This window comes from Syngnathus leptorhynchus, chromosome 11, assembly GCF_054491065.1.
Source record: "Syngnathus leptorhynchus isolate UIUO chromosome 11, UIUO_Slep, whole genome shotgun sequence".
NCBI classification, from domain to species: domain Eukaryota; kingdom Metazoa; phylum Chordata; class Actinopteri; order Syngnathiformes; family Syngnathidae; genus Syngnathus; species Syngnathus leptorhynchus.
Window position 1 is genome coordinate 3,457,212 of NC_141205.1, and position 26,723 is coordinate 3,483,934.

Below are 26,723 nucleotides of genomic sequence, written 5' to 3' on the forward strand. Positions count from 1 at the left end.
AAAAGGACATTTGGATTTAATTTGGTATTTTGTTCTCAAAATTGTGTTAATAGCTCGTTCAAAGTTTTGAAAACGTTTGACAGTTCTGCAAAAAAGACATCATCATGTGTACATTGATGGTCAAAAGAGCCAACACCTATCATGTGAAAGAATGTAAGCGATGTGTGTTAAAATGCAAATTCAGGTCCTTCCTTCCTCTTCTCTTCTCTCCTCCTCCTTCTCCTCCCCCTCCTCCCGAGCTTGCGCTCGACCAGCGGCGCCCGCGCAGGTGCGGCGAGGCGGTAATCTCATCTGGCCGCTCCAAGGTGATAAATGGAGCTGGAGCTGGTTTGTTCTCGAGCTGCAGGTGAATGGCGGAGCTAGGCGGTGCGAGCGCTCTTGTTTGACGTCTCCATGGAGACCGCCCGAGCGGCGCCAGGCTGACAGGCGTCAAGGCTCCAATGAATGGGTGACGTCACCGCGCTGGCGCCTGCCAGTCTGCGCGCTGAGCGGGCTTGTTTGGACAATCGGAGAAGGAGGGGGGAGAAGAGAGGAGAGGAGAGGAGCCATGTGAATGTGAGGCTCGGCACACACTGCAGAAACATGTGAAGGAATCTGCAAAAAGTTTGCACCACCATGAACACTGCTCGTCTTGTCGATGCGGAAAAGGTTGGGAAAGAAATGAACAAGCGAGCAGAAAGACAGCTTTCAGCGAAAGCCATTGCCAGTGGGGTGGAACTTGTCGCCTTTTTAAATACAGCTCAGTTTCTCGATTAGAATGAACTTAAATTGGTAAGAATTGTAGGGCTGTGGAAAAACTCAAAGTAACAAAAAAAGACCAGTAAACAAAATACCACGATAAGAACTAAATGTGACAGCAATCCAGAAAAGACTGAAAGAAAGGAGGGAACAAAGTACTAGCAAACTGAAACAAATGTTGGAAGGAGCCAATTGGATAACACAAAGGACCGGATGATCAGAGATGAAACAAAAAAATAGACATCTACAGTATTGATTTTATTAATTGCATGTTCAAAATTAAAAAAAAAAGTGAAATCATTCATAGCACTGGTAAATTGCATATTTTAATCAGACGTGTGTCTGTCCCTAGATGACCTTTTGACTCAGATTTAAAAAATGACTACAAGCACAACAGGTTTTTGTTGACCTAGAAAAGCTTTCTGAATCAACCGTGCATCATCATTGATCGGTCTGCTTCAAAAAAATCAACTCATCTGCTAAACCTAACCATTCATTCATATTATGAAGTATATTACTTTTTGACATATATTGTATTAGTATGGAAACTTGATGTGCTCCAGCAAAAAACGAGGGCAGATTTTTGACCAGTCTCATTAAAATCGGCCGGCTCCGCCTGCCTACAGCGGTGCACATCTGCAGCGCCAGCAACAATGGCGAAATGTGTGGCAGCCTAATTAACACGGCGCATTCATTCATTCATTCATTCATTCATTCATTCATTCATTCATTCATTCATTCATTCATTGAATCCTCCCACCGCAGCACCCCGTGACTGTCCCCCAGGCAATGTCCACCTGCAGAGTCCCCAAGCCTCGCAACGGACAGCTGGATTCCCACATATTAGCCATAAAAGACACACATTTGTTTCCATTTGTAACGCCATCCCTCAAACAGATTGGAAACCCCGATAACCAAGAGTGCTCGCTGATTGGACGAAATTCTGAGCGCGGGCCAACCCGTTCATACAAAAGCCGATACGCGATTGGCTGAGCTCTGGCGAGGCCACGCCCCCTCCCTGTGTGCTTGCTATATAAACCCGGATGCCTGTCCATGTGGACGTTACGAACTGTCAACATTGCATTATTGCAGCCTCCGAAGGGGAACTTTGCGCTTCACGCCCACTATTTGATTTGGTGTGTGAGGAAAGTACGAGCTGATAACTTCTCCCTAACATGAAGGTCGTTGGATCTACTTGCGCCTTGAAGAGCAACGTAGGCAGCGAGGATATGGTGCGCTGCTTATCCGAGCAGAGCTTGGCCATCTCAAAGTGCAAGATCCCGCTACTGGACGAGCAGATGAGCGTCTTTCTGCAAGATATGAACAGCTGCTACAGCAAGCTCAAGGAGCTCGTGCCCACCCTGCCCACCAACAAGAAGGCGAGCAAGGTGGAGATCCTGCAGCACGTCATCGACTACATCTGGGATCTGCAAGTGGAGCTGGACGAGCCGGAGAGGAGCCGCCACCAGCCCGGGGGCGTGCAGCCACGCACGCCGCTCACCGCGCTCAACGCGGAGATCGCCAGCATCGCCGTCGAGGTGATTATGATTTCTAGACGTTTCTCTGTGACCTTTTGTTTTTTGCGTGGAAACGTCTCCTTGTGGTCGGTCGCTCGTGTCTTAACAGTCTCTTTTCTTTTTGCAGAATGGCTGTTCGGATGACAGGATCATGTGCCGCTAAAAAAAAAAGCTTCACGGAGCATCTTGAGCGGAAGCTCAAGGCTTTCCAAAGGTGTCCCCACGCAGCATCCACGAGAAACATTGAACTGTTAGTGCAGGTGGGTGCGGTTCCCACTCCCAGAGAAAAATAAAGCTAGAAGCGTTGCGTGGAACTTATCGCGTTGGAGAAGAGTGTCAAAGCAAGAAGTCACCCAAGGCTCTCGATTCATCAAGAGGGTCCAACGAGAGAAAGAGAATAACTGCTGGGTGGGCTACACAGAAGACTGGGCTGGCCACTGGGACCGAGACCAGAAGTGTCCAGCGCAACCAGAAGAACATGTTCTACAAAGCTTCTGCTGTTGCATTCTTGTATTTTGTGCAAACTATCTGAACAACAAAAAAAATCATTCCACAAATTTGTATTTTTGTTAATTCTCAGATTCCTGAGCAACAAACTGTATTGTATATTACAATGCCACATTATGTGTGAACATATTGTTTTTTTTACAATGTACATGTTATTTGTGTTTTTTTAATTAAAACAAGACAATTATTTTTTAACTTGTCTGTCTGCGCATGTTATTGCTTTTCCACACATAAGAAGCTTGAAACTGTGATTCCTTATCCAAGTGTGAAAACTAACACTCGGCTGGCTATTACAGCCGCTGTGATGAGTCTTATTGGTGGCAAATCTCTGTTGGAATGCATGATGTAAAGAGAACCTGTGAAGTCAACTGTTACATTTGGGAACATAAAGCCAAGAGCTTGGTGGCCAACACAATGACCCCAACGTAGTTTGAGAGCTCCTTTGAGGAGGTTTCTTCAAAATAGGCCTAAAGAAATTAAACATAGCTTTCTTTATCAGCTCCCCTAAATAAAATGTATGTATTGTTTTCTCTTGTTTAAGCCCCAGTGCATTTTACAGGAGGAGATTTGTCTTAAATGCTATATTTACCTTAAATTACTCTCCTGGTCACTATTCTGGTTCATGACAGAATCGACACACCTGAATATAAAGTCAGCTTTTCACTTTTTCAGGTATTGTTGCCACTTTTTTTCATGTCCTAATTACATTCAGTTACATTTAATATCAGAAAATTGAATGAAAAATGTCATTAAACTACAAATTTAACAAGTGGCCCTGTGATGAACCCCATTTTTTTTTCTTGAGAAACCCAAAACATGTAAAAGATGGTTGCAGGCAGGTACCGTGATTGTACAGGGGTCATGTGTAGTTTTATGAGTTAATCACAGCAATCACCACTAGATGATGAAACAAAACAAAAAGTGTGCACTATAACGCAGTTTCCATCTGCTGTGACTAAATGTCAAACTAAATGTCAAAATAGCAAGATTTTGGTGACATTTTACTGGAGTTCACGAGGCCTGAAGTCCAATGACGAGGCGTCAGTCAGTCAGCTCTAAAAGTAGTTTCCCTGAGTCAGGCGTCACTTGAAGTTGCTCTTTCAATGTGTTCTGCTGTAAATCAGCATGTGCCGGCCGATGCACGGGTTAAAAACAGGCTCTGGCTCGAAAGATCGCTTGTAAGATTTATTCTGTCTCCCCGGTGCAATGTTTTTCCCATTTTCCCTGCGGTGCGATGCGCACAGCTGCGGGCCGGCGTGGCCGCCCGGGCGCCTTGTGATTGTGTTTGTGCAATAGCTTTGTGCCAAGGGCAGGGGCGGGGGAGAGGAGGGAGGAGGCGAGAGGAGGGGAGGGCGGCCGGGCCAGACTGAGCGGCGCCGCGGCACACCTGGGGAAGTTCAGGTTAAATAGCTCCACATTCCTCAACACACAGCTGATTGAAACATTAACAAACAGTAATCCGCAGGCCAGGCCGCAGATGGGCCGGGAAGTGAGCCAACACACAGACACAGAGTAGGAGAGCGAGAGGGAAGGATTCAGCTTCGCTTTGGCATAGATTCCCACACTACAAGCCCGTGATTGAAATCTGCTACGCGTCATATTTTTGCGCGTGCACACGCGTACATGCACGCGCACATCAGGAAAATACACGACTATTTTGAGACGAATCAGAATCACAGCATTCCGAAAAGATTCGTCTTGTATTGATGAACATGACCAGCGGATGGTAACGTTGCCGTTCACTAGATGATGCTACTTTTTTTGGCAAACAATAGCACCCTCTAGCGCTCATTTTGCGGTATTGTAGTCAAACGGTTGGCGAGCGTTGTATGTCCTGCGTAGTGGGCTGTATTGTATAGCAACATTGCCCCCTGTTGGTTCAAAACGGTACATGACTGCAGTTGGAACTATGGGAGGGGCAAAACAGGTATTTTTTTAGATAGAGTATTAAATTAAATATATATCGGAGCAAAGGTTGCATCTGTCCATTTTATTTCCGTTTGTCCTGACTCAAACCCAGAACCTCTTTGCCTGTGAGGCAGATGTGTCTAACCGCCAGTTCACCGAGCTGTGACCCAAACGTCATTCCACAATAAACTGGCACGTGGTGGTTTTCGTTTGTTTATTTTGTAAACATAATTATACCAGCTGATGTGCTGCTGATAATCATAAGTTCACAAAGTGTTTAAATAGAAATTTGTATTTACATCAATATCAACATCAACTGGAAAAAAAACAAAACTGTAATATACATCCTTGTAAAATGACAGCTACTCATATCCCAAAGATAGGAAAACAGCTCATTGATCTTTTGCGTCGCTTTGCACTTCATTCAAACATTACAAAGTTCTTTTTCCCAAAACGAATCAAATGTGGGCTTAGAATGAAGTTGTAGTTGAGCCACTGATATGTCTTGAAGTCAACTTTTTTCCTATTTGTGTTTAAAAACATGACGCAGTGGGGGATTCCATTGTCCTTCCTGCACAGAGCTCCAAACCCCCTTTCCGACTCAAATGCATAAACATCGTATGCATTGACAGATGTATGATATGTACCCATTTACCATCTGAATAAAATAATGTATATCATAAAAATGTACACCCGAAACCTTAGAAACTATACAAAGATGTGGAAAAATATCTTTGGATTGCGCTTGTTGAAAAAGGTAGATTGAGCAGAAGACGAGTCCAAAGGAAAGGACCAAATAGCTCAAATAAACATGTGAAATAAATGCACCCCACGGAAAGAGAACAATGCCAGTTGTTGTGTTGAACTGCTCACATCCTCGTTACGCTGGAGTGAGACGTTATGCACGTCAACCCGACAACAAAATCGCTTCACGTGACTGACAGTCCAAAGACATTGCGCTTCCACTTGTGAGCGTGGAAGCTCAAACTTTCACTTTGTCAGATCCTTGTCACAATTAAAAAGTGCCTCGCTAGGACTTGAAACACACATTTACACAAAGAAAAATGACAGCGTTCAAGGGGCATGTAGGCATGGGTGAATAAAAGAAGGGAAGTCCCATCAGACCTGTAAATATTTGGAAAGATGTTAGGGGGGAAAAAAAAAAAAAAAAAAAAGAAAAAAAATACACAAATCAACCAAATCAGCCCGGACAAACAACAAAAACCAAAACAAGCCAGTCTCATTCTGTGTGCAATAATAGGCCTTTAAATTCATGTTTGATATATTTTGTATCATATTTACAATTCATATTCCCACATGATGTTTGAGACATCTAATACTGCAGTACCGTTTGTTTGCTTAAAACAGAGGTTGAGATGCTCACTTTCAGACTTTAAAAAGATTTTTGCTCCAAACCGCATACCGTAGTCAACTGTGCTTATAGCTTCCAATGACGTTTACATGAGGTGCATCCAGATGATCAAAAAAGAAAAAAATCCATAGTTGTGAAGGCATCAAATTTCTAGTAAGGCTGTAAAGATGAAGAAATATTGCATCAATCTTCCCCCCCCCCATATAGAAACGTCCAGCTAAAGTGCAGACAGAGCCAGTTGTACCGTTGCTCCCCATTTTTGCTCAACACTGCCTGACATCTCCAAGTCCAGCACACTCGCACACACTCGTATGCTTGATTGCTGGAGAATATTGTTTGCGTGCCCCCCCCCCCCTCCCAACGTGTTCTGCTGTGTCCTCAGCAAAACTTCTGCAGAGAAAAGCGGGGGGAGAAAAAAAAACAACAGCAACAATTAGATGTGTTATGAAACGTAGGCAAAATGGCGGGCGGTTGGTCGGGGCCAAGCGTCACGCACCTGATCAGGTCCCATTGGCATCCGCCCCATCCCCATGGGGTTCATGCCCATCTGGCCCTGCATCGGTCCTGGCATCTGGCCCTGCATTTGATTCTGCATCTGGCCCGGCATTTGGGCCATTTGTGACGAGCCGGCAGCGCCGACCGCACCGGGTCTGCCGATAGAGTTGTTCATCATCATGTTCCCAAACTGGCCCTGGTTTCCCTGCTGTGGAAACTGTTGCTGGGGGTAGGCGCTGCGGGGCACATACAAATAAATAAATGCTAAGTCCTGCATCGTAAATAAACTTTTTGCACTCCAATTTCAAAGTTCGAAGCAATCACCATCATGACCAACATTAACATACGGTAGTCTACTAGGCCTACGTGTTGGAAACTCCTATGTCACAGTTTGGACAATTGAATATTGTTTCACACATCTATACGATTGGTCGTTGGTTCGTGTGTGTACTTCAAAGAGGATTTAAAAAAAAAAAAAAAAAAAAAATAGGCCTGACACTGTATATAAGTCTCCTTTTTGATATTGGCAGCACATACCTTTTGCGTGGCATTCCACCTTGCGGCCAGCCCTTCATGTCTCCTGACGGGTACATGGATCCTCCCTGTGGATTTCCTTGCATTCCTGACATCATGTTGCTCTGAGCAGGTCCTCCCATCCTGCCCGCCGTCATCATGTTTTGCGGCGGGCTGCTACTTGGAGTCATGAACGATTGCTCCCCCTGTTGGTTCATCCCTGCATGTGTGGCAAAACAGTCCGCCCATCCAACATCAGCCCCATAGACTTCATTTGGCTGGCTAACATAACTGGCAGATGAGTTTGATCATGTTAAACTTCAGCCAAACGGCTTTGTCTCATTTGACTCACCATAGTTTGCACCGTAGTTGAATCCCTGCTGTCCTGGCTGGTTCATGCCGGGTCCTCCCATGGCGCTGTCCATTCCTCCCGGTGCAGTGACATTTGGAGGAGGGCTGAATCCTGCAGCAGGTCCTTGCGCCTGCATCTGCTGCTGCTGCTGTTGTTGCTGTTGCTGCTGCTGCATCAGCATCATCATCCGCTGCCTCCTCATCTGCATGGTCATCACTTCCCTGCTGCGCTGGGCCATCATCTGAGCGTTCAGGAAACCAGGCTACACAAAAAGCAAAATACACTGACTAACTTGAGGAAAAACAGACTGACAGGTGCAAAATTGCCATAAGGAATTGAAATGTGAAGGACATACCTGCCCACTCATCCCCGGGTGCATGCCGGCTTGCATGCCAGGTCGCATAGCGGGCTGCATGCCCGGCTGCATGCCCGGTTGCATGCCGGGGCGCATGGCGGGGCGCATGGCGGGATTTCCTCCAGGAGCACTTTCCATCTTCATGCCTTGACGGGCCTGGTTCATGAACTGTCATACGAGATGATTTTAATAAAACATGCATCATTACTTCTGATGTTGTGCTTTGCAGACTGACTAGACCAGCACCCTACTTTCAGCTTTACGTATTTCAGAGACTACTATGCAAGCGTGATCACCTGCGGTCCTTGAAGCCTCTGCTGTAGCTGCAGTCGAAGAGGCTTGGTGGCAGTCATCATGCGAGGTCTTATCATGTTGGCCCGGGGGTTGCCCAGACCTGCCATCCCTCCCATTCCAGGGAAGCTTCCGCCCTGGCCCATTTGATTCAGCATGGGGTTGAATCCCGCCGGAGGTTGGCTTGGTATCGTGCTGCCGCCATAACCAGGCTGCATGCTCATGGAGGCCGGTCCCGGGGGCCCGGGATACCCTTGGCCATACATGGGCTTCTGCTCCAGGCCGATGCTTGAGTCTGGCCCTGTGAAAGGTTCTGGTGGGGCAGATTGAGACTGTCCTGGATCCTGGGCATGAGGATGACCCTCGGGGCCATGGTTCTAAGGTAGAGAAGAGAGAAATGCGGAGTGAAGCGGGTTTCAAAAGTACAATTTTGGTACCTAAACCATGAAGCCTCTACATAAATAACACTGAATGAAAACCAACCAGCGTTGCATTCCAAATTACCAGCACTTGACCATAAATTCCTATTTCTTATTACACTTCAAATAATCCTTCACATACCTGGCCTACTATTTCAGGGATACCCAGGGCTCGGTCTATCTCCTGCAAAGCAATGACGTCGGCAGTGTTCAGCAGAGAGTCCAGCTGATCCAGAAGTGCCCGCTCATCACTTTGTCCCTCACTGCTAGCCAGGGGCCCGAGAAGCTCCTCGAGGGTGTTGCCAAACTGTTCCCTGTCACAAAAAAATGACGCGGACTCACTCCTCTTATCACTTTGAAATCGTAGGCCATAGCCTACCTCCAATCGATGGTTAGGCTGGAGCGGGAAAAGACTTGTGTTAGTTATGTTTACCTGTTTGTGTTATTTTGTGATCTTTCAATCCCCATGGCAGAGTCTGGCCAAGAAGGGGACCGAGGTGTGGGGCCGTGGCCGCCAAATGGGCTCATACTCATATTGCCTTCATTGGTTCCTACAGCCGGCGGGGCAAGTGAATATATTCCAATGAATGAGATGAAAGCATGAATTCTGCACATATGCTTCCGATCATGAACATTTGTCAAACGTACCCATCTCCATAAGTTGCTGCTGGAGGATTGACCTCGTGTTTGCCGGTACGCTGTTGGAGCGGTTGATCATGGGTCCGCCCATTGGACCGGAGCGACCCATGCCCGGGTGACCCGGTCCTGTCATTGAGCTGCTGTTTGACCTTTGCATGACCCATTCACCCGGCCCTGCCATTGGAGGACGTTGATGCATCCCCGTCCCTCTGAGCATGCCTCCTGATTGACGAGAACAAAACTTAGTTGCACGGCAAATACTGTCTCGGAGGCAGCAGCTTACAAGAAATTGTTACAGTTAGATCATCGTTAGAGCTTTTTTTTGGGAATGCTAATTAATAAGATTTTTTTAATTTACTTGTTGGATGGCCTCTTGGCGGACAGCCTCCAGCGGCTCCATGAAAGCCGTTAGGAACCCCCCCAGGACGAATGGGAGCATCCATGTTCTCTTGTTTGATGAGTGATGGACAGAGGACGTTTCTTCTTCCAGCCAAGCCGACGCCCGCTGGCACCTCGCCACCTATTGGCTTGGCATCCACAGACAACGCTCTTTGACATGGGCCTCGCTGACCTGGAGTTCCGGTGCCTCGATCTCCTTCTAAAAAACAAAACAAAAAGACCCCACTGAGGCTCATTGTTCAAAATACACGACAATTGAAACCAAAAGATCTTTGGCTTACCAAGTAAACTGTCCGGCATGATTCCCTGTTTGTTTCCGACTTCTTTTCCTGATCTGGAATCGGGCTCGGGGAAGAAACCAGAAACATTTCTTGTTCCAAGGATGGTCTCCAGGGTCTCGACCTGAATCATTGATATGAGGAATGGTAAGCAGAACAAAAATGCTTCTTGCACTGACAAATGCTCTGAAGCTATTACTGCACCTCATCGGACGGCTCCAGCTTGACCATGGCGTCCATTGAGTAGCTCTCGGAGCTTGAGACCCCTGACCCCAGAGCTCCCCTCCCCTCCAGCTCCTCCAGCTTTGGCTTGATATCAACACCCTCTTTCGAGTCATCCTTATTGAGGAAGTAGTGACGGAGCGCTTGGGAAATCTCCTTCTTAGGACTGTGTTGCTCCTGCTTGGATTCGGATGCCCGAACCGCTCCGACAGCCGCGGGTCCCGCCTCAGATGTGCCGGACTCCAAGCTGCTCTTGCCGGTGGCTTCCGCTGTGATGCGGGCCACCTCGTCCGGAGTGTTCCCATTCTTCAGGAGCTTGTGGAGAATCTTGTGCTTCTCTTGAAGTGACTGACTCGTGAAATGCCCCGCGCTACCAGAAGAGGACACGGCACCCGTAGAGGAGGACACACCGATGGAGGCCGAAGGGCTGGTAACGCCAGTTGTTCCGTCTTTGACGTCTGGTGTGGAAGTAGGCCCGGAGCTCGGAGGGTGCTTCGCTGGCGCAAGCTCATCTGTTGGGGATGTGAGGAGCTGCAAAAGCTTCTTGTGGCTTTTGTCGGGCACCCGACGATGAGATTCGGCCATGTTTGGTCCCGCCTCCCTGCTCGCTTGACTGTCCGGTTTGTCCGAAGCGCACTCGCTTGATGGGGCGTGAGGATGCTGCTCCCCTGCCGGCGCCAGTGAGCTGGCTGGGCTCTTTGAGTCGCAGTGGGACGAGAGGCTGGATTTGGAAGGTCCACCTGGAACCTGGTTGGTGGAATTGATGCTCGGCGAGCTGTCGGGCTTGTGCGCGCTCGGGGAAGTGAGGGGGGAGGACAACGGATTGCCCACACCCTCACTGATGGCTTGCAGAGCATTCAAGGAGCTGCTGGAGAAATTGGTGGTCCCGCCTCCCGAGTTAGTCGGGTGGCTGGAGCCCATGGGAGAATTCAAACCTATAAATGCCGCCGCAAAGAGAGCATGTGAGCCTGATAAGTAAATGTGCGACAATTGCAATTCTGAAAGAGATTGTGGTTCGTACCTCCAGGAGAGAAGGGGCTGGCGCCCATCTTGGGACTTCCCCTGACTCGGGGTGAACCCATGACATTATGCGGGGGACCGTTTATACTCGGACTGGCCTGCGAGGGACTGGTCATTCCCATCCCGTATCCTCCGCCTCCAGATCCGCTCCCGTGGAACGGAGCCATCTGTTGATGTTGATGTTGGTGCTGATGCTGGTGATGCATCCCGTGGTGGCCCATCTGGTTCATCTGCCCCATTTGGTTCATGCTGTTCATGGAATTGATCGGACCCATGTTGTTCATTTGATGCATGGGGTTGATTGGATTCATGCGGTTGCCCCCAGTGTACTGGGGCGCCCCTCCTCTTTGGGACATGTTTCCCTGGTCGGCCATGCCGTAAGCCATGTTCATGCCTCCGCCGGACGCCATGTTCATCTGCTGGTTGGGGTTGTTCACAGCCATGCTTGGAGGCCTCGTACCTCCTACTTGGTTTCCACGATAGCTATTCTGCTCTCTGAAAGATGACAGAAAAAAAACAAAACAAAAACGGTGAGACAACCGTTTCATCCAAAATGCAACGTCATTTTCACCTCTGAAGCAAATGAGTGGAGAGAAACGAGTGTGGTTCGTTGGTGTTGGGATTCCTGCAGAGGTCACTGCGAGTCTGGGCTGTGACGGGTGTGCCGTCGGCGAGGGAGAAGCGGTAGAGTGGCGTCTCCGCATGGCCATTGTGGAAAGCTGTCGTGAAATGGAGCGAGGGAAATGATTTACCGAGCTGATGGGCATACAGTCTTGCGGAACGGAGGCGCGTGTAGAAATACAAACCGTCTTGATAGTGACGTTTGTAAGACCACGGTTGGCCATCGCTTCGACTCAGGAACATCTGTATGCAGCGACGCACCAGGTCCTCCCAACCGGGACGCATTGTGGTGTGAAGAGTGCTATGCTGCTCAATTTCAATGAGTTTACCTGGAATTTCACATGTCCAAAAATTAGGTAATTATTTTCCTCGATGCCATTTCACATTTGGGAAAGAAAGACAAGCAACCTTACCCGACAGCTCGTGGCGTGTGCTGAAGCGCTCGGTCCTCTCCAGTGCTGTGATGCGTCGGGCCACGCATATCATACATGACTGTAGATCTGAAGAAAGAGACAATGACGTCACAGGTTGTGACTTCGTTTGGGTCAAGTCAAGGCTTTGCGGGACGTTTGGATTTAGATACCTTCCCCTTCCTCCATCATGGCCCGGGGCTGAGTGAGAGCAAAACACTGCATGGTCTCGTAACGCTGTCCGGCGGGCCTGTCTTCTGCCAACCCATGACTTTGACCGTGGACCGAGTTGACCAACATGCGACAGTTGAACGTATGGCTCTTCTGTCTGGGTGCCTCTCCCGCCCAAGATGCTCCATTTGGAACTACAACAGGTGATTTAAAAAAACGGCTTGTGAGCGACTATGCTAACATTTTTGTAATTGTGTTTCCAGATCCGTCAGATGTGAAGGTGTTTCGCTCCATCATACTCGTTCACGTGTAATTCGTCTCTCACCAGTAGATTTGGGTAGGTTTTTGTGGAACGCCTCCCGGTCATCGTCATGAATGATGTTGTACACGCTGGTGTTGATGAGCTCCTCCTGTTTGTACAGAAGGTATTGTGTCACATTGTCGGACACAAATACGATGCTTCCTTCTCGGTTCACCACAAAAAGGAACCCGTCGAGAGCCTGGAAACAACAAGAAGAAGTGGAGAATTAGGAACGTACAAACTTTGGAGTTGACTGAGGTGATGGATTTTTTGGGCCGGTTGAGGAACTAACCTGTAAAAGCAGGGGTCCCAGGTGGTCTTTGTCAATGACCCCTTGACCGGTAGAAGACACATCCGCCTTCTGGACATCATCAGCACCGCAGTAGTTTTTACCTAAGACGACATTGTACAGCCACTATGACCAAAAACCGCCATTAACAGTCATCTTTTACACTTGGGAGTTTACGAGGAATTTAAAGTGTATACGTTTCATTTCAAGTCGACGTCCTGTTTATGATCGTCAAGCGCCAACTTGATCTATTGATTACAATACAATGTGGAGTCTTTGTCTCACCGCCAGGTGGCAGCACGAGCCACATAGGCATCCTTGACATACCTTTCTATTTTTAAATTCAGCATGTGTCTGGGACTTTGTTCGACAGCCCTCAATATGGTAGGACTATCTCTGGGGCTAAGTGCTAAGTAAGACACAAAATAGAATAACCTTGGAATAAATCTCCGTTGGCACTTAAGCAGATATGTGTGATTGGGAAGATGAGCATCACTTTCTGAGGAGATATTGGATGAGGAGGAGGAAAAAATTTGTTGAAATTTGGAAAATCTCCCTGAAAATGGCTCGGAGAGATTTCAGCGCATCATTCTTCTCCAATGGGAGGCGGAGTTTGTCTCTGACAGCCTTGAGCCATGAGCATTGGTCTCAATTACTGGTGTTCATTTCACCCCGATGACACAGCCAAACTGGCTGTGGATCTGAGTGAGGCCTGGCCCTGAACCAAAAGCGCCACTTCATCACCAGCATCATCTGCTCTGCAGGAGGCTATTCGATCTTTCCCAACCATATTCACTTTCAATTCTCCAAAGGCAAAATAAGGACGATCCAAATTGCATCGTGCGCCGCGGCGCGCGCTCAGCACGTACCTTGCTCTTTGATTTGTCGGATCTGCCGCACGGTCTCCTTGAGAATTGCACATTTGTCAGGCTTCACGTTGAAGCTATCGATGTTGGAGAGGTTAGCGGAGATGAGCTCAGCCAGCTCCTCGATGTACTTGGTCTCCTGTTCCCGTCGACGCTTGTCACACCTGCCGGGGCGCCGAGTGGATTAGACATGTTGCCAAGACAACCTCACCGCCCTGTCAGTCTGCGCAGTAAACTGCTCAGATAGTTGCAACGAGGCAGCACAAACAGAACTCACCCGATGCCCGGCGCGTCGCAGGTGGACAGTTTCCGTTTGCGGTCCGAGCACAGCGGCTCCAACGAGTTGTCTCCTATGCCACTCATTGTCAGAGCATTATCAGCACCTGGAAATTTACAAGCACGTGTCTTACTTAGCGCGGGTCCGCTCACAAACAAAAGGGTTCAATAAATCAAACGCTGAATGAGCTGGGAGTGTGTTTTACGTGCACTTGTACAATCTGATCAAAGGGGAAGTGTCCTGTGATGTCAGGAAAATATGTCAAACCTCAGGGAAACCTTGAAAGCCTGGTGTCAAGTTGAGGTAAAGAGAGGGGGGGGGGGCGAAAAACAACAACAACCAACTCCCTAAGCAACTGAGGTTATAAATGAAATGACTTCCATGGGAAGAGCAGATTCCTCCTGATTTATGGGGGGGGGGGGGGGGGGGGGGGGCGGGGGAGAGACTATCCAGTTAGTAAAGCAGCCTTGGTTCTTGATGGGAATGAAATCTCATCTGTTCCACTGCAAGGAGCCACTGACGATGATGTGGTGATTTGAAGCCTCGGGGGAGATGGGTCATCGTGCGTTCAGCCAGATTGCCCGCGAGAAGGGCACCAACGCTCGCTCCACATATACATGCTGCTGCTTCTGCTGCTACACAAACCCTTTGGAGTACACGTACACGCTCAGGCATGCCGCAACACAGCGGGTAAGAGAGATGAATGCTCGGAGCGAGTCAGGCGCACTACTCTGCAGGACTATATGAGCAACAAAAGACAAACAAAAAAAAAGCACACATTTCTCAGTCTCGTGTAACGTAGACCTGGTCTTCAGCATTTCAGGGACTAGCAAATAAATATCCCTTTGATGCATTTTATTGACTTAGCTTTGCACCACTTGGCTACATCCGTTCTTCCCTCCAACTGCTCTTTCTCTGCATGCCATCCTCAAGACAATCCCTCCCTTCTCTTCCTTGCCTGAGGATACTATTCAGTTCAGTATTTTTATATTTACTCAGCATTTTTCTCATAAGGGTAGGTCAACGATCACACTGTCACATTTGCAATATAGCGCAGTGGGCAAGGGGGACCCCCCCCCCCCCCCCCGACATTTTCCCTTACAACTGCCTACGGGAGGATCATTTGGCTCGCTGAGATGCAAATAACGATCTGGTGATTCTGCTCTGAATTCATTTCTGTCGCAATTCTGACCCCCTCACAGTTGGCAACCTTGTTTCCCCAGTCCTTGCTATGGACATATACAACATTTTCATCCTATCCTCGCACAGGAACAAGCCGCCTTTCAGCACAAAAGGAGTGAGCTCATTCCCGAGTCGAAAAGTGGAAGACGGATGAGAGCAATTATGCAACTCCAGCTCCACACTTGCAGGCTAGAACATGCAGCTAGGTCACCCACCACAACGACTACTACTAACGTAAATTCACACAAGTAAACCTCACACTCTGTACTATAAATCTTCATGTCTGTCTACCTTTCATAGGCCCAACAGCAATTTTCCTTGCTTTGCTCCACTATGACTTTCTGCCTTAGGCTAAACTCCTGTCTTCCTTTCTTCCTTCCTGATTTCTGTCTGGGGGCTCACCTCTCCAGCAATGGATAAAGAAAGATGACATCAATCTACAGACAGCATCACACGATGGAACAAAGAGGAGAAGGAGAAGAAGCTAGGCGCCTTTCTTAGAATCGAGCATTACGTAGCAGGTTGTGGCTTTTCATTCTCGTTGCAAGTTTCAACATGTTTTGACAACAAAATGTTTTGACAACAGAATACATGGCAGCGAGGAGACAAGAAAAAATGGATCCAATCAGTTTGTCCACTGGTTTGTATTTAGTCTGCCAGTTCATTTATATTTTGTCTGGCATTTGTCTTTTTTTTTTTTTTTTTTTTTACATATTCTCACCTTGGTGTGTAAACTCCCCAGTCAAGATCCATCCGGGTTCCCTGGGCAACTTCAATGTGCTGACATGGCCTGAAAAAGTCGACACAATTCTCAAATGTAACCTTTGTATGGTTTCGCGTGACAGAAATTCATTGGGATAAATGATTTTTCAAATTTCGCGAGAAAGCCACAGTAAGTTGCATCCTGTTTGCTTGGTTGCTCAGCTTGTTCCACTGCGTCATCACTTCCCTTTCCTGGAAATGTGCCCACTGTCATTTCATCCACCCAATTTACATACTGCCTCTATCGGGCCAGTTGTTTCCAGTCATTTGGGTTTCCACTCATGTTTTGTCACCAAAACTAGTTCGGTAAGCATAAATAGTTGACAACTCGGGTTGAATAAATGAGCAACAAATTCCTAATTGCAATGTACCTTGGGGTTGTCTAATCAAATTACTGTGTACTCACAAAAGATATTTAAAAGCCATGAAAAAGAACACAGAAAAACCTTTTGGACCCCACCCAGATTGGTAATAAGAAAAAATAATAATCATCTGTGACTAAAATGCTAAACCTCCATCTAGTATGTGTGGGTCCACAGTGCTCGTATACCGCTTGGATGCGTGTTGCTTCAGCGCAGACCAAATGATTCCTGAACCTCGAGCTGTTGCTGAGCTCATGCCACCGCTAAATAATTGAGCAGGAAGAACACGCACTTAACCGCTGAACTATTTGTGCCATGTTTTGCACTCGTGCCACAATTCAAATCTCAGGAAAAGTCAACCGGTCGGTATAGTGAGCCCATTTTCGGTATGCAAATTGCCACCTCATTTTCTATGTGCACATGACACAATAAAGATTTTTCTGCTAGCTTCATAGCACTCCCGCATCACAAAGCATTCTTTTCTTTCCCTTTGTCAGCACAACTAGTGTTACTTGTTTTGCAGGATAATATCTACATTGTCTGAAATAAAACGGACTTTTTCTTTTTCCAATTTACACCTTGTAGCTGAACTGGCTTGTGCTACTGCTGCAGAGTTTCAGAAGAGCAGCGGTGTCACGCAGTCAGTACCAGAATAGTGAAGAGGACATTCCTGCTCAGCGGAACTAAAAGCCTGAAACTTGAGCTCTCCAAGACAATGACTTGTGGGCCAACAATAAACACGGACACACCCTAAACAAACTGGGGCGCACGCAATTGCAACCTCACAAACTCACCGCCAATTTATTGGAAACTGGCACCACCACGCAGCAGAGGTGAGAAAGAGTGGCTCACAGCAAAGAGTTTTTGCGGTGGACTTTTCTTTCAGGCCATCCTGTGCTCAACGGCGACTTCCTCCACATTCAGAAAAAAAACAAAAAAAAAAAAAACAACACCAAACATGATAGTTGGATTTTACTTCAGACAAAAATCTCCACTGGTCTATGAGAGCTTGGGACCTCAGGTAGAAAAATGGAAATCCAAAATGACTTCCTGCGTTTCTCCGAACAACATCACTCCCTTCTTACATGCATGTCAGCGGCAGAACAATTCACAAACAAATTTCATTCGAGAACTTGACCCCACGCACACGAACAAAAACCGGCAAGGCCTGCCAATATGGTTAAACATTGCTTTGAAGCAGAAAGTGAATGCGGTATAAATTATCAATACGCTAACATCAATGGCGGTGCGCTAGATTAATTCCAATGCTGCTGATATTCAGTATTCATAGTGGCAAAAGCAAATACCGTGTTAGGAAAGAACAGGTATTTGTCCTCCTTGTGTTTGCGCTTTCCTCTCTGGAAGTGCAAAGTCGACGGATGACAGCAGCAAGGGGGGGGAGGGGGGGGCGATATTTCAAAGCGAAAGGAAACTGCTTTCATATAAGCATTTTTTACAGGGAAAAAAAAAAAAAAACACCCTTAGCCAGCAAACACACGCTGCTGGTAAGCAGTGTGAACAGCTTTCAATTTTCTCACAAAAAATGTGACGTTCAGAAAAAAACGGGTAGAATTGAAGATGGAAACAAAGAGATTGAAGATTCAACTGTGTGTGTGTGTGTGTGTGTGTCACGCAACTATCCATCATTAATGCTGACAAAGAAAAGAAAGAAACAGGACAGGACCCACGTGGACAACCGCAGAACTTCAAAAATGCTACTGTTCCGTTCCGAGCTAATCAAGCAAGCTTTGTCTAAAAACGCTCGACAACGGTTTAATTGTAAAGTGGATACCGATGAGAATGTGGAAGAGAGGGAAAAAAAAAAAAAAGAAGCAGCCCAGTGATGGCAGCGAGCTAATATGGTAAAAATGCTAACTGGGCTTTTATCAGAGCAGCCAGCGTTGGATGGGCGTGATCACGCCAACCTCTGCTGCATCTGCAAATGAAAAATCTCACGCTGCCCCAGATCATTGAGAGTGAAGACGTGTCAGGCATTATGAATATTTGATGGCGGTTCTGAAAATGAAAGACAACAATATTGAGCCGAGAGGAATTGCTCGGATTGAGAAGTGCGCGCGTTCATATTTCACATTGTCATTTTCAGACTGCGGCGCTCTCTCCCGTTGCATTTTCTCTCCACCCACACTGCGCTCTCTCTCCACCCCTTCCCCCCACGTTCCTGTTGGACTGGTGGAGTAAACACAGGAAGAGAGCGGGCTCTGTTCCACCATGCCAGAGCTGAGGCTGGGCGTTCCTGCAGCGCTCCTGCGCCGGGGTCAAAAGTTTACTGTGGTTTTCATTTCACCTTTCCTCAGCCAATCGTGGCGCGACACTGTCGTGCGTGAACCCTGACCCCTTGCAAAGAATTTTGCTCAAAAGATGGTCTGACGCCAGTTTCACCACTGGGCCCCAGCCCCGTCTCCCGGTCTTCGTCCTTTTCCTTTTTTTTAACAAGCTGGTTCACACAGTGAAAGATTCTCTGTTGAAATGTTCCAAAATAAAACGGCAGTGAGATTGCGAGGACGGAGAAACACGCGCACACGCCCGTTGCGGCATAAAATGATGCTTTTGTTTTTGGACTTTGTGACACAATCTGAAGTATGTTGAAGTCAATACTGACTGAATCAATTAAGTGGTGAGCAAGCGAGTAAAACTGTTGAACAACACAGTTGAGCCTTGTCAGTTTATCAATCAAATGGCCATAAAAGGTGTGAGCATTCAAAGGAAACATCATAGACAGACCAAACCTATTCTGGTCTATGAACTAACTGTCCAATCGGGCCAAGTACTGGACTTTTTCAAGATGGGCCGCACAATGTCATCATTCACTATTATACGCCGGGGCCTTTCAGACACTGACAGAGGGACGGACGGAGAAGCCAAAGCAAAATGGTTCCACCCCTGCAGAGACATGCCGTTTGGTTAAAATCTATTGCTGCTGTTTTCCGGTGGTGAGCTTTGACTTGAGAACTCCGGGCAAACCTTTTATATAGTTTGGGCAAAGGACTTGAGAGATTTTTAAATTGAGTACAAATTTTACTTTACTATCGTGTCGTATATTCGTTGAAGTGAAGATGAGCTTAGACAATCTCGGCGTCCGAGGCACAATAAAGTGCCGTAAACTAAGACCGTGTTTACATGACAATGACCTTGCGAATGACTGAGAGGTTCCACATGTACCCGCAAACTCAAGTCCCGCAGTTGCCAGTGTAACTCCAAAATCAAAACAGTCTCAGCGAGCGCCATCAATCGTCACCTGCCCGCGATGCGACGGTTCATTTTTTTGGGTCCGGAGTTGGCTCGAAAATAACGGGTAAACTACAGAAACAAAGACAGGAAGAAGAAAAGTTGAAAAGTTCATCTCAAAACGACAGCCTATTTTTCTTGACTTTTTCTCACCCCCCCCCCCCCCGTTTTCGCTCAGCTCCCTTTTCTGCCAAAGGAGGCCGAATGAGAGCATCTGGTAGCAGTTATGACACAAACCAAACTTGTCGCTCTTTCGGTCTCTTCCCCCAAAGCGTCTCTTATGAACAAAACACAAACAAGGTCTTGCTCGGGTTTTACAATAGTAACAAAAGTCGAGCCGGGGAGACCCCTCCCCCCCCCCCAACCGGCTTGTTCAGGTGAACTCATTTTATGAGCATTCTTTAGCTTGGAGGGGGGAGTTAAAGGGAGAGTTGAAGTTAAAGAGGAAGGGCAAGGAGAGGAGGGGGGACAAAGCTCTTGGCACCCCCTCTGCCAATAAACTCTTGCCTTGGTCCAATCAGCGACCACTACGGAGAGTTAACGGTTCCAAATCCTGGCCGGTTATAAACTGGAATTGGGTGCAATGATTGCTTCAGGCTGCCCGTTTGGCTTTGAGAAGTGTGCATGGCTCACATATGGCTCGGCTTGCCTGACAGACACTCTATGACCACAGAGTTGAAGATAAGGGGAAATCGATGAGATGCGACCAAAGGGGAAAAAAAACAAAAAAACAGTTCGAGTGCAAACTGCACCTCCCGGTCAGACTCGATTTCGAGAGTCAGCAGTTGCGAAGAACAATCTGGTATGAGGCTCTCTCCTCATACCCTCACTTGTTTGGGCGAAGTCGCGGTAAATATTTCAGCAGTGGAAACACGCCTGTCTTGTTAGGCCGTTTTCTATATTTAGCCGGGAGGACGAAAGCAGAGGAAGGAAAGCTACCTGTTGAGTATTCACAAAGAGAAAGACAACTTTTGAGGAACGCAAGTGGTGATGGCAAAATGTCAACCGTGCAAACAATTTTTCTTGGGCACGCAGTCGCACAGTTTGAAACAATTTGGGGCAGACCATCCAGCTGGGCTAATTCCGAACCCCGCGGTACTTGCGCCTGACAAAAAGTGCAGCGAGTCATATTTCAATTAGGGGATACAATCAGGCTTTCCTTTCAGCTCCGTGTTGTCACGACTACTGTGACTCCGGCTCATCTACACTGTGGTAATTTAAGGTCAAGTCTGCTGAACATAGTCCGGGAGGGGAGGGGGGGAGGGGGGGTATTTTTAATATTGATGCAGAACCAGTCCAAACATCAGTCATTTAAAAAAAAAAAATGATTCAATATGAAACACTAAAATGTTTTTCGGATAGTAGCCCAAATAGCTGAGGAAAGAGGACCCAATGGCAGAAATCGGCAGCAGCAGAAAACCGAGTGGCTGCGACTTGTCAGTGAAGTGAAAACAAAAACGCAAAATGAGAAGGGGGCAGGCACCAGTAGAGAATAAAGACAGACAGTGTTTCAGACTTTCCAAAGTGAAATCACTCGTGGGGGACAATCGTGTGCTTACATGCACTAAGAAAAACAAAATCGTTGAAAACATCGTCGAACTGCAATCAAAATGTTCACGTCTATACTTTTGACGTATACATTCAGGTTCCATGATTTTAAATGAGTCCCTGTTAACACAATGAACCCTTTGTAACAAAAATAAAAAAATAAAAGATGTACAGAGCTAGAAAGTAGTCGATCCTACCAGTTATCAAATAGCAAACTGCATCATGTTTGGGTCCTCCGCACAGAAATGAAATGAAACTTTGTGTTATCACGCTTATCTCTGTCCCAGTCTTTTGGTCTCTGCTGAGGAACGCTGAAGGAATTCTATCTCTTCAAAAATGCAGTTTGACAGAAGCAAATTGGAGCCGGCTATCAAAAATAGAGCCGCCACACCTACGAGGAAGGCTCTGCCCTTGTTTTAATTACCTCCTTGCTGATACCGCTCAAACTTGGAAACATACACTTACAAAGCCGCAGTTAACCATTATCAGAGTTTCACTTCAGGAATCACTGTATCATATAAACAGGCAACCTAGAATATCAAAACAATACAAATGGACAAGTGAACTCAATTTGAGCATTGAAAGAAAATAACCAAATGTGAGCAAAGAAGTTGCCACTGTAGACAAGACTTTTGTGGCTCTCATGAGAAAACGTGATAAGTTAATGAATTATTGAGAGCACGGGGGCTGACAGACAAAGAGCCAAAGCCGTGCATCCCGCTCACTTCTTCACCCCATCTGCAGTCAAAGAATGCCCCCAAAGATTGATTCATTGTTAACACAGCCTGACACCCTGTGTGAGGGAGGGAGAAAGAAAGCGCCAGATAAAAGGACAGAGAATGGGGGACAGGGGGCTCCATTTACCAAGAATATGAGCAGAAGCAGTCCATGGGACTGATTCCCACAGTGATCATTTTTGCTACTTTCAAAAAATACCACATATGTGGGTATGAGTAATGACGTTGCGTCAGTTTCAAAATGAACAGCAAATCCCCTCTCAGGAACATTGTTCCTCATTTCCAAGCTAGACACAATTGGAAAACCTGCATTATTGATATAGCACAGCTATACGCAGACTTTCTGCATTGACTTACATAAGCGGGAGATTTTCTGCAAATTTACGGCGGTGCTTTAAATGTTATCTGATTCCAGGTAGACATGCGCAAATTGAGCAAGCAAAGACAGCAAAAGTAGAGTGACAAGAGCTTAGATGGTTTGACACGCGTGCACACAAATATTTGGCATCATATATGTTCACACCTCCTGTCAGCAGAATTAAGCAAGACTGCGGTCAATGTTACTCGTGAATGAACTTGGCGGAGGAGGGCTGCTTGGATACTCAGTCGGGGGACATTTTTGTGCCATAAATTGATAAATACCTCCAGGGCCATGTTTAAAAACAGAACAAGTGTCTGCCCGCTATCCAATTCAAAATCTCTATTTCCAAAACAATTGTTAAAACGCATGTGGACTTCCTTTTGAACCAAATCAAAGTGGAATGATGGACGCCACATGACACAAGTGTCATTGATTTGAATGTACAGCAAGAACAAATAAGTTAGCACAATTTCTTTTTTTTTTTTTTTTAGGGGTGCACCCTCAACGCTGCACGTCCACCTGAAATCTTTAATCTCCCCCCCCCCCCCTGCACCGAGACACATCCTCTTTCAACAATTATTATTCAACAAAATGTCCTTCTACGTGTGATTTAGCAGCAGTTCAAACCAACATGACGAGCCGTTATGCCAACTATTACACTCACGCATGTGCAATCTCAGCGAAGCCAAGCAAATAATAAATTACAGATGCTTTGGAATCCGGCTGAGCCAGATCAAGTTTGCTTGCCAGCTCTGGGGACAAGTGACCCAGTGGTGGTTTTTTGTTTTTAAAACGACAAATTACTAACTTATTCCTACTTCATTTTCTGCCAAGAATGTATGCATTTTAGTAATGGTAGTCGTAAAACTGCGACATATGTGGAGTGATATTGGCCCAGTTAAGAAAAAAAAAACAATACAGCTAGTCAGTTTATAACACATTTACAACATAACTGATGTGTAATAAGCTGTGTGAGTGGACAATTCGACTAAAAAGCAAGGCAAGGCAAGACAAGCTGGCTGGCCGGCTAAAAATACTGCACCCCCACCCCTGAAGCCACCCCGATGTGCTGTGTAATATGTCAAGCGGTGCCAGAGATAAACAATAACCGAAACACAAGAATGTCCCACACATGAAAGCAACGGTGAGTATCGCCACCGATCGTATTGCACCCGGTGAACAAGACATCTTAGACGCTAAAGTTTGGACAGGGGACCGCGCGTGCAAAAAACAAAAAACACGGGAATGAATTGTTCATTGAAAACGAGGGCAGCCATCGATGTATTGAAAGCAGAATTGATTTGGTAGATAAAAGCAAATACATGTGAATGCAAAGGTGGCTTTCGTTGTATCGCGACAGCTTAGGGACTGTAGTCTGCTTCGGAAACGGGGCTACACCGACTACCCGTGTGACAAACGTTTCACAGTCGAACGCGCGATAGCAACAGGGTTCGAAAGTCACTCGCTGATGATGGGAAAACTATTCCGAATGAACTCACCGGCGTCGACGTTTTCATTGAAAAAGCAGTTTCTTTTACATCTCTACAAACTCTCCGCCATCTTCGGAAGGACCGTGTTTGTTTAAATGGGAAACACTCCCAGACGGAGAGCCAGCTTGTGGGCAGAGCCAAGTGCATTCTGGGAAATGGAGTTGTTTTGCCTTTGCACGCCGCAGAAATCACCACTTTCTAGACACGTACACACAATAAGATGATGTGATTTGCAACGGCAGATATTATAAGTAGGGTTTTAAATATGTATTTATAGTGTGTCGGTAAGGCAGGTTCAATCACGCGTTATCATGATAGGAGACCTTGGCAATGTCAGGGTTACTGGAATACATTTTCAGACTATGATTTCCACGGTAACTTCATTTCTCTCTCTCTCTCTCTCTCTCTCTCTCTCTCTCTCTCTCTCTCTCTCTCTCTCTCTCTCTCTCTCTCTCTCTATCTCGCTCTCTCTCGCTCTGGCTCTCTCTCTGGCATACAAAATCTAATGGATTTGCTTGTAACTGGTGCTCGAAGCAAATTTAACGTCGCCTGTGTATTTATATATAAAACAAATAATAAAATCACGATTGCATAACACCTGCCCCTTCTGGATGCTAAAAATATGTCAGTTTGGCATGTGAATAATTCTCGGACCAGTGAGTCATCACACACATGCAAGACAAAAAAGTGTTTTGTGCATAAAGCTATTTAATATTTATTTATTTATTTCGAAGGAAGTGAAGATTAAAACAAAATCAAAGTGATGATAAATCAGTGAAGTTCAATGTCATTCATTGCACAATTGCACAACAGTCAGGCTTGGCAATATCTGACCTCTGCTATTCTGGTCATGTTTGGCAAGTAGCAACCATATGGACAGTTCTTCGTGATGTCTTGCCGGGCCGCTTGATTATGTATTGATTATTCCACAAACGACTGGTGCCTATTATCTGAGTTGCCCCCTTAATGAATAAATATTTGCTCAAACCGTGAGATGATGCAACAGTTAATAAATAAAATGCTTTTTTTTTTTAGACTGTAGGGTTTTATGTTGTTCATATATATATACTTACTAGAGAGAGAGAGAGAGAGAGAGAGAGAGAGAGAGAGAGAGAGAGTCAATTACATTCCTCAGAGAGCCACAGAGGGGCCATGAGGCCCCTGTTTGTGCCCCATCCCCCAACAAAACATGCAAAACTGACCTTCCCCCTTGGTGAGTGTGAGACACTTAATTCCATCCCCCCCTCCTCATTCTCTCCTGCTACTTTGAAAGGACAGGAGATAACAGTTTGAAAGGACAGGAGATAGGCCTATAATCATTATTGTATTCAAATAGGTTTACCTGCAAACAGCTACACAGCCTGCACAGCACTCATGTTCAATCCCTAGATTTCCAACATTTTGCAAATAGCTCATATATAATTAAGGGCTACTAGTTCCAATCCTACCAATAACTCACGTTCGAAAAATGTGGTCTTGACTCAAGTTTTAAATGTTCATTTGGAAATTGCAATGATCACGCTGGTATTGTAGAAATATATAGTTTCCATTTCTCAACGTTGAACATCATATTTTTCTGTCTATGTGATTGTTATTTGACTCGCTTCACTGTGAACTAGAGAGTGTGAAAAACAACGTGCCATTTCTCTTTAAATTTCTCACATTTATGACAAAAAATGCCCTACAGTATTGTCACCCGGTCACGGTATTAAATCTTACAAAACGGCGAATGACTAACGACAGCGCCATCTTGAGGCTTATAATATTCCTTACCCAGGCCCAGATGTCACAACCTGAACCTGCGTCGAGAGGAGCGCATGGTATGATAACTAACACAAACACAAAATAGCAAAAATATGAGTGGACAAACGTCAATTCTTATTATGATTTAGGTCTAAACCTTGCGTTTTTCTATCGTGAACTTATTTGATTGTGTCAATACGAGCGTGTGGCCTAGTTAATTAGCTCAACTGAAGTGCATAATCAATTTCCCAAAGATGCCGCTTTGTCATAAAAGGCTAAACAACCCCAAAACGTAATAATTACAAACTATTCGCATCGCAACTAAAGAATAGAAGCACGTTCATGGAAGTAGAAAAGGAGGCTTGGTATAAATAAGCTGACTTCGTGCAGTGCACTAATGTCCTGAAAAAAAAAAGTTATAAAAAAATAATTGTTTGGTTTGTAATGGTAAAGAGGCAGAATGGTACAATGCATGTTTGTCTAACAGTCACGAGTTTCAGGTTTTGAGTCTGAGTTTCGGTTTTCTTCAGTGGAGGTTGCATGTTGAGGCTGTGCGGGTTTTGTCTGGTTCCTCCTGCTCCTTCCACATTCCTAACACATGCATGTTAGGTTCATTAAAGACTCGAAATTGTCCGTGGTTGTTTGTCTATATATGTGTGGCAATAGGCTCCAGATCTAAATTTGAGGCTCCACTGTAATGTCCAACTGATGTCCTAACCTTGGAGGTAGCTCAAATTCTGCATTTCAATATTTTAGAGATCATGTGGCTTGACCGCTTTGAGACCTTCCTTCTCCTTAATGATGGTCGAAATTGTTGACACATTTTTACGACCATATTGTTTGGCAAGATCACTCACACGCACTCCGCACTTATGTTTTCTTATGATTTCTTGTTTTAATTGTAAGAAAATAATTTCACCACTACAACCATTTGCGTTAGCCTTCTTGGGGTATGATAACGTGATGCTGCCGCCGTCTAGCGGGCTAACCATGATGACGTCGTATATTGGGAATTATTTTGGATGTTGAGTCAGATATTTCACATCGTATGTTGAAAGATTCTTATGTTTACGTAATCGTATGTATGTAGAGGTTTCACTATGTTGACAATATCATTTTTGGGTATTTCATGGGGCAAAAAGAACAAATGAAATGCAGCAGCAGTTCAATCTAGTGGTTGGCTGGCTCTGGTTTGTGCTCGGAGGTTTCACGTGAGCAAGGATTGGAATGCTGAACCTCACCCATCTTTGCTTGCGAACAACTCAAGCCTTTGGGCAAAGCTCCTACATAAAGTCAACGGCAACACTCAGACACAGTGAAACCTCGGCAATC

The 26,723-nt window shown here is 46.0% G+C and overlaps 2 protein-coding genes across 4 annotated transcripts; one reads left to right on the top strand and one right to left on the bottom strand.

The window, feature by feature from the left end:
- The first annotated feature begins 1,779 nt into the window (after nucleotides 1-1,779).
- Nucleotides 1,780-2,957, top strand: id1 (inhibitor of DNA binding 1, HLH protein). The gene is made up of 2 exons (XM_085925051.1): nucleotides 1,780-2,276; nucleotides 2,383-2,957. The coding sequence occupies exons 1-2, from the start codon at nucleotides 1,914-1,916 to the stop codon at nucleotides 2,416-2,418; spliced, it is 399 nt and encodes a 132-aa protein (XP_085781177.1). The 5' UTR covers nucleotides 1,780-1,913; the 3' UTR covers nucleotides 2,419-2,957.
- A 1,913-nt stretch (nucleotides 2,958-4,870) lies between these two features.
- Nucleotides 4,871-23,778, bottom strand: ncoa3 (nuclear receptor coactivator 3). Of its 3 annotated transcripts, none has more exons than XM_085923785.1 (23): nucleotides 23,658-23,778; nucleotides 15,864-15,932; nucleotides 13,961-14,066; nucleotides 13,687-13,847; nucleotides 12,821-12,921; nucleotides 12,553-12,727; nucleotides 12,230-12,421; nucleotides 12,060-12,146; nucleotides 11,832-11,975; nucleotides 11,597-11,744; nucleotides 11,027-11,520; nucleotides 9,988-10,940; nucleotides 9,787-9,907; nucleotides 9,465-9,704; nucleotides 9,116-9,328; nucleotides 8,901-9,018; nucleotides 8,610-8,781; nucleotides 8,054-8,425; nucleotides 7,758-7,925; nucleotides 7,403-7,664; nucleotides 7,075-7,270; nucleotides 6,539-6,773; nucleotides 4,871-6,432 (listed from the first exon to the last, which is right to left on the bottom strand). In XM_085923785.1, exons 3-23 carry the CDS (start codon nucleotides 14,044-14,046, stop codon nucleotides 6,421-6,423), a joined length of 4,650 nt encoding a protein of 1,549 aa, XP_085779911.1. In that variant the 5' UTR covers nucleotides 14,047-14,066; nucleotides 15,864-15,932; nucleotides 23,658-23,778; the 3' UTR covers nucleotides 4,871-6,420. The 3 variants fall into 3 exon arrangements, with proteins under 3 accessions (XP_085779911.1, XP_085779914.1, XP_085779912.1); XM_085923788.1 differs by lacking the exon at nucleotides 23,658-23,778 and adding an exon at nucleotides 21,258-23,634; XM_085923786.1 differs by lacking the exon at nucleotides 23,658-23,778 and adding an exon at nucleotides 17,574-17,650.
- Nucleotides 23,779-26,723: the final 2,945 nt, after the last annotated feature.